Source organism: Pipistrellus kuhlii, unplaced genomic scaffold (genome assembly GCF_014108245.1).
Source record: "Pipistrellus kuhlii isolate mPipKuh1 unplaced genomic scaffold, mPipKuh1.p scaffold_m20_p_4, whole genome shotgun sequence".
NCBI lineage: Eukaryota > Metazoa > Chordata > Mammalia > Chiroptera > Vespertilionidae > Pipistrellus > Pipistrellus kuhlii.
This window is the reverse complement of record NW_023425540.1, coordinates 70685514-70692882: the sequence shown is the minus strand read 5'-3', so window position 1 is coordinate 70692882 and position 7369 is coordinate 70685514. Positions and strand designations below refer to the sequence as shown.

At 57.2% G+C, this 7369-nt stretch overlaps 1 protein-coding gene across 1 annotated transcript; it reads left to right on the top strand.

Moving 5' to 3' along the window:
• The first annotated feature begins 714 nt into the window (after window positions 1-714).
• On the top strand, window positions 715-7130 carry GPC2 (glypican 2). Its single transcript, XM_036410737.2, has 10 exons — window positions 715-1088; window positions 1755-1913; window positions 2228-2550; window positions 3597-3677; window positions 4360-4522; window positions 4761-4891; window positions 5128-5280; window positions 5368-5507; window positions 5604-5779; window positions 6329-7130. Exons 1-10 carry the CDS (start codon window positions 923-925, stop codon window positions 6556-6558), a joined length of 1722 nt encoding a protein of 573 aa, XP_036266630.1. The 5' UTR covers window positions 715-922; the 3' UTR covers window positions 6559-7130.
• The last annotated feature ends 239 nt before the right edge of the window (window positions 7131-7369 follow it).

Here is a 7369-nt window from a genome sequence, read left to right as displayed (position 1 = left end):
CCGCACCTACGACACAGGCGCCCGCCGCTTCCCTTCGCTTCCCGTCCAGCGGCAGCGGAAGACTCCAGAAAAAACGCGGGAAGGCGCGAGGTGTGCTTGTGCGCAGGCGCGAGTCCAACGGCTCGGCCCAGGACTGGTAACTGTCGCGAGGCTTGGACGTGAGCGAGCTCGTGCTCACCACGTTCCTGTCACGTGCTCTGGCAGCCTCGAGCGGCCACCAGCTCTCCCACGTGCTGCCTGGTCACGTGGGCTTCGGTGCTCCAGCGGCCCGATTCAACGGCGCTCCACCCCGGCCCCAGCCACTCTGCTTCCACTATCACCCCTTTCAGCCCCCCTCCCCCCCCCCCGCCACACACACACACACACACACACACACACGCACGCACGCACGCACGCACGCGCACACACACACACACACACACACACACACACACACACGCACGCGCATACCATTGGCGGGGCTTTTGCAGGACACCAGTAGTGGCCCCTTCATTCCACTCAGCTCAGGTCAACTACCATAGGCTGGGGTCTACCCTGGCCCCGCCTTTCGAACCGGGTAGCCACACCCCCTACGAAGGCCACGCCCCCACCAACCTTTGTAGTTCAGTCTCATCCCGCCCCTCCGCCCAGGACCCCCAACCACATTGGCTGAATTTCTCCCTAGATCCCGCCTCCGAGGCCGGCTCCTTACCATCATTGGTAAGGCCCCGCCTCGGGCCCCTCCCGCTGTCCGGCTCGCCTCTCCCATTGTCTCAGTTGATCCTGCCCGACCCAGCTATCCTCCTTGGGGTTTAGTTTTCCGAGGTCGCGCTCTTTCTCTGGCCGGTGGGACGGTCCTGCAGCAGAGAACCGGCTTCCCGAGTTCGGGCAGCTCTTCTCTCCTCCGCAGGACCCACTTTGCTGCTCCAGGGTCGCAGCAGCTATGTCCGCGCTGCGAACTCTTCTGCTGCTGCTGCTGCCTCTGCGTCCCGGTCCTGGTCCTGGACCCGGGAGCGAGGCAAAAGTCGTCCGGAGTTGCACTGAGACCCGGCAAATTCTGGGGTCCCGGGGATATAGCTTAAGCCTACTCCCTCCCGCCCTGATCTCAGGTGAGAGAAAGAGGGAGACTAGAGAATTGGGGGCGAGGGAGGGGTCAGGGTGGGTCCTCCCCGTCTCACAGGAAACTCTTCCCTTTCAGAGTGACCGTTGTAATGTTTTTATCCCATAGTAGTAACGCCTCTGCTCCTGAACTTCCTTACCAGGAGCACAATAACTCTCCTGTTCGCATAGTGGCTATTGTACTCCACCCCCTCCCCAAACCTCTTTCTAGTAAGCAGCACCCATCTCTCTGGTGCTATCTTTACAGCCCACTTGGTTCTCCTCGCTATTTCTAAGAGCACTTCTATAATACTTTCTTGTTTACCAAGTAACCCCACCCCTCCAATCCCCATTCTTCCTATAGAAGCAGTCCTGTAAGTCCTTAGAGGCCTGGGGTGTGCCATGTTGGGGACGGTGGCCTGAGGGCCCTCTGGTCACTAATTTGGCCCCTTACTATTTGATCCCATGCCCAATGGCAGAGGACTGGGAATGGGTGAGGGGACGATAGGGTGGGTATAGGGTCAAGTAGGAATGTGTGTACAGACAATAGAGAAGAAACCAGACAGGTGAAAGAGAAGGGATGGCCCCCAGAGACCGGCAGGAAAAGAAAGGAATTTTACCACATCACTTCCCACCATTCCTTATTTCCCACCATTCCTTGTGTCTCCTCTCTCTAGGTGAGCACCTCCGGATCTGTCCCCAAGAATATACTTGCTGTTCCAGTGAAATAGAGGAGAGGCTGACCTGGGACACGGAGGCTACTTTCCGAAGCCTGGTGGAGGAGAATGGCTCCTTCCTGGTTCACACACTGGCTTCCCGGCATAGAGCATTTGATGGTGAGGACTTGGGGTCCCCAAACCTGGCCACACACCTCCTCGCTGTGCTCATGATCTCAGCAAGTGTCCTCACTTCCTACTCTAACCCTAAGGCACCCCTGCCCTGTCCTTAGTTAGCCCCCCCATCCCCACCCCAGGCTCTCTCCAGGGTCCTGCCCCACCCCATTCTCAATCTGCCCAAGTCTGAGAGTTGCTCAGTTTCTAACTCACTTGTCTTTTTTTCTCCCCACTTTCTTCTTGCCTCTGCTCTTTCACTTGTTCATCCTTCTCTGGTCTCATCCCACCTCATGCCACTTTCTTTGCACTTGCCACAGAGGTTTTTCGGGAGGTGCTCTCCTCAGCCGAGCACTCCCTGGCCGTGCTCTTCACCCGCTCCTATGGCCGCCTCTATTCCCAGCATACCCCCTTATTCAGCGGCCTGTTCTCGCGGCTGCGGGACTACTATGAGAAGTCTGGTGAGGGGTTAGATGACGCCCTGGTGGATTTCTGGACGCAGGTCCTGGAGAGAATGTTCCCCCTGCTGCACCCACAGTACATCTTCTCCCCTGAATACCTGTTCTGCCTCACTCGCCTTGCCTCCTCCGCTGATGACTCTCTGAAGCCTTTCGGGGACTCGCCCCGCCGCCTCCGCCTGCAGGTGAGGGGTCTCAAGGCCTGAGTTTCCGCCATCTCTGACCTAGTGACCTCTAAACTGTGCCTTCACCTCCGACTGAGTGACTGCCCCTTCATGCTCCAGTCACCCCTGGCCTGGTGATCCCCACATCCTGCATGTCAGCCATCTCTGACCTTGTGATCACTCTCTAGAGCCCCAGTGACCCTGCCTGACCCAGTGCTCCTTGATTTCCTGTAATTGGATGCCTCCCACTCTCATCCTGTACGAAGTTTCACACATATCCCGGACCCACTCACCTACCCCCAGCCATCTTCCTGCCAACTCTTTCCTCGTTCTAATATCTTGCCTTTCTCTGGTTCAACCAAATGTGAATCAGGCACTTAGTATTTGAGAAGGATTTCCATTTAAAAAAATATATTTATTTTATTGATTTTCCACAGAGGGGAAGGGAGAGAGATAGAGAGCTAGAAACGTCGATGAGAGAGAAACATCCATCAGCTGCCTCCTGCACCCCCCCCACTGGGGATGAGCCCGCAACCAAGGTACATGCCCTTGACCGGAATCGAACCTGGGACCTTCCAGTCCACAGACCGACGCTCTACCACTGAGCCAAACCGGTTTCGGCAAGGATTTCCATTTTATAGTATCTCATTTAATTGCCATTTGAACTCTGGGAGGTAGGTAGTAGTACTCCTGTTTTACCGATGAGGAAACTGAACCTCCCAGAAGTTAAGGTCTCACAGCCAGTAAATGGAAGAGCTGTGTCTCACACCCAGATCTTCTGGCTGTAAGTGCAGTGTTTGTCCTGATGCACAGTCCCATTATCTCCAAGCCCTGTAAAACAATCCCTCCATCTCTTCCCAAGCCCAGCTCACCTTGATCCTTCTAGGCTAGAATTCCTTTGAGCCTCTTGTACCTGCCTTCCTGTACCACCTGATAATCCTAACCACCCCAAGGTAACTCCACAAACCTACCCTCCACTGCTCATCCCGGTGGTAAAGTCTCTTGGCCCCGATCTTGAATGACAAGACAACCCTATGGTTCTTCTCACCTTCTTCCTTCTCCCCCAGATAACCCGGGCCATGGTGGCTGCCCGGGCCTTTATCAAGGGCTTGGAGACTGGAAGAGATGTGGTCAGCGAAGCACTTAAGGTTAGAGGGTGCTTGAGTGTGGGTGGGGCTCAGGGAGGGGAAAGGAGATGCCCCTTGAGGAAGAGTCAGATGCCAGCTGGCAGGAGAGATGTGGAGCTTTCCCATGTTAGTCCTGAGTCCCTGGGACCCCAGGGTGAACCAGGAAGGAGATGGGCCAGAGGGAAGTCTCCCTGGTGCCCTGATTCATGATCTGCTCTCACTCTGACCCTCTCCTGCCCTCTGACGCCTCATATTCCTGTCAGCCTCTGGGGTTCTGCTCATCTCCGTAACATCCTGAAATGAGAGTACTGGTCCCCCTAGTTTCCTCCAGATGCCGCAGCGGCTCTTCCTTTCCTGCTACTGAAGGCCAGATTCCTTCTCTCCCTGACCTCTAGCCTTACCTCTTCCATCCCCAGTTTCATCCTTCCCTGCTCTTGTCCTTAAGCCTTTTCTCAGACCCCACTGGTCCATCCTTCCCAAAAAGCAGTATCGACAAGATGGCCCCCGGGAACTTCCCTCCACAGTCTTTTGGGGGTCTCACCTGCTGCCACATGGGGTCACCAACCCTAGCCGTTCGCATCAGTTCTCCCTGTGGGGCCTGGGAAGGCGGGGTGGGTGTCTGACTTCTCTCTGTGCAGCTCTAAGCTTGGCTGAGGGCAGCCTCAGTGTTTGTGGATAACATAGCCCAGCTCTCTGCCCCCAGGTCCCCCTGTCCGAAGGCTGCAGGCGGGCCGCAATGCGTCTGACTGGCTGCCCCTTTTGCCGGGGGGTCCCCCTGCTGCCGCCGTGCCGGGGCTTCTGCCTCAACGTGGCCCATGGCTGTCTCAGCGGCCGGGGCCTGGACCCCGACTGGGGCGCCTATCTGGGTGAGGACTCGGGAAAGCCTGAGAAGCGTGTCCCTGTAAGGGTGAGTGGGATGGACTGGGAGGGGGTTTTAAGCCGTATTGAGGGGGACCATGGAGGGGGGAGGGAATGGTAGAGATCTTGAGTCTCCCCATCTAACACTTCGCTGCCCAGGTCAGGATTTGTGGGAACTTCCTAGTTTAACGAGTGCCTCCATGCTGTCCCCCCATTTCACCCTTGGCTCTCTCCCCCTCCTTCCAGACGGTCTCCTGTTCCTGGCTGAGAAGATCCAGGGCCCCTTTTCCTTTGAGCTGGCAGCTCAGGCCATTGGGGTGAAGATCTCGGAAGGTTTGATGTACCTGCAGGAAAACAGTGTAGGGGTGTCCACCAAGGTACAGGAGCCTCCAGGAGCGCGGGAGTGCCAGCCTGGGGGCCGGGAGGAGCCGTGTGGGTATCAGCTGTAGTACGGGAGAGAACGGGCCGGAGGCCAGGGCCTGGGATTGTGAGACAGGGTTGGGTGTCAGGGAGTCACTGTAGGTGCCTGGGGAAGCAGGGCTATGGGGAGATGTAGGTGTTGGAACGGAGATTCGGTGTCCGTTTCATCCTGCGGGGCACCCCTGTGCCACAGGTGTTTCAGGAATGTGGCGTCCCCCCCAAGGCCATGGCCCGTGCCCACCGAGGCCTGGCACCCAGAGAGGAAGTGGGCCGGCTCCGGACCGCGGCCGCAGGGGCGGAGGAGGAGCAGCCCACGACAGCTGCGGGCAGCAGCCTGCCCCGGATGGTGAGTTGGGTGGGTGGCACGCGTGTGGGTGCTGGGTGGGAGGATGGGCACGCGCTGCAGCTCCACCTGCTCTCCCTGCACTCCCAGGTGTGGGAGCTCCGCGAGCGGCTGGACCGAGCCCGGGGCTTCTGGGCCGGGCTGCCCCTGGCGGTGTGCGGGGACTCCCGCATGGCATTGGACACCACGCAGGAAGCGGCGCCCTGCTGGACCGGAACCGGGCGGGGCCGGTGAGAGTGGGGGGGGGGGCAGGTGGGCGGCTTGGTGGGCGGGCGAGGCCCAAATCCGGGGCGGGGCGGGAGCCTTTAGGGCTGCTCTGCTCGCAGGTACCTGTTGCCGGTAGTCGGAGGGCCCCTGGCCAAGCAGCTCAACAATCCAGAGGTGGACGTGGAAGCCTCAAACCCCGACCTCCGGACTCGGATGCGGCGGCTGCAACTCCGGTCAGCTACCATGAGGATGAGGGCAGCTGCCCAGGGACGCGACCTAGATCTGGAGGACTGGGGTGAGACCTGACACCCCGGGGATGGGGAGGCGGGGAGGAGGGCCCTGGTGGTCTCCCTCCTCTGGTTGCTTGGGATTGGACCTTGGACCCGCCCACTGCTTCCTGAGTCCCTCCCTTCCCATCTTGTTATCATTCATGCATTCATTTTGCAATCATGAATTGAACCCTTACCTCAAAGGTTAGGGATAGAAGACCAGTATGAGAGAAGGTCTCTATCTGTGCGTTCACATTCCAGTTGAAGAGTCTCCAAAACATTCTTACAGAACAGTGGGCAAAGGACTGTGGGAGATTGGGGAGGGTCCTCCTCCCCCCACACCCCTCCAGCAGGGTTGGGGTGCCATTGGGCTGGCTTCCCAAAGCAGAGTTTGCCAGAAAAGCAAGGCAAGAACATTAATTTTCTTTCTTCCCATCTGCCTGTCTCTCTTTTCTGTCTCATTGTCTTTTCTTCTGTCTCCCATTGCCTGTCCTCATTCTCATGTCTACCTGATCTATTTCCCACTGCCCCTTTTACCCGCCCCTGTCTGTCTCTGACCCACTCCCTCCCGGCAGAGGAGGATGCCAGTGGCTCTGGAGAAGGACACTATGCAGATGACTGGATGGCCGGGGCAGCGGCTGTGGCCCCCCCAGCCCGGCCTCCTCGTCCTCCTGGCCGCAAAGGAGGTTTCATCATCCGCCAGAACCAGGGCAGGAGCAGGACTGGGGGGGCATCACTTGGTTTTCACACTCAACCCATTCTCATTCTCCTCCTCTCAGCCCTGGCCATGCTCGGACCTCGATAACAGGGGACGGGTGCCCTGGCATCAGAGGGGTTCATGGCCCTTTCCCTCCTCCCCTCTCAGCTGAATCTGGGGAGGAGTTGAAGGGGGCTGCAGAGAGGGTTGACTAGGGACTTTTTGGGTGAATGGCTAGGGCCCCAAATCCAGGAGATTCCCGTTAGGATTGGGTGGATGTTCACATATTTATTTTTTCATTTGGCATCGGGGCGGGGGGTTGGGGGTATTTAGAGAGGACTTGTGGTCTCTCCAACTGAGCCTCTAAGTCTGGGCTCTGGTGGTCAGCCCCAAAGAGGAGAAAGGGAAGATTTTTAGGGTGACAGTAGGGGGGGTAGGGTTTGAAGGAAGTTGAAAGTGGGGAGTGGTGGGTTCACCTGGTCTCTGAAATGGACAAAGCTGGGTGCTGGCAGGGTGCAGGGCAGGGAACTTGGGTGTGTGAATAGGATATCAGGATCTCTGGTCCTTGATTCTATGTTTGTTTGTTTTTCAGTATCAATTTCTTAAACTAAAATGCAAAAAATAAAAAATAAGAATTCATGACCTCTACCAACCACATGTTTCACAAGTTTTGCATTTTACAAATAAACAACTAATTTATTGGGCCCTGAGTGTGACTTTTCTGTAACTTCAGCAGCTCTCGCTGAGCCTGGCTCCTTGCAGGGGCCCCAGAGCCTCACATGGCTCTTTCTGCTTGCTTCTGGCCTCTCTTGGATCCTGTCCCCTGATACTGAACTTGGGCAAGTTGTTCACCCTCTGGATCGGAGGACCTTCATTTGTAAGATGGGGAGAAACGTAAGGACCAAACAGGAACTGTGTG

Excerpts from the sequence above, each read along its gene's own strand:
- GPC2 (XM_036410737.2), top strand. The coding sequence starts at position 923 with ATGTCCGCGCTGCGAACTCTTCTGCTGCTGCTGCTGCCTCTGCGTCCC. Across the intron at positions 4,523-4,760 it reads CGACTGGGGCGCCTATCTGG|ACGGTCTCCTGTTCCTGGCT; the intron begins GTGAGGACTCGG and ends CCCTCCTTCCAG. Across the intron at positions 5,508-5,603 it reads ACCGGAACCGGGCGGGGCCG|GTACCTGTTGCCGGTAGTCG; the intron begins GTGAGAGTGGGG and ends CTCTGCTCGCAG.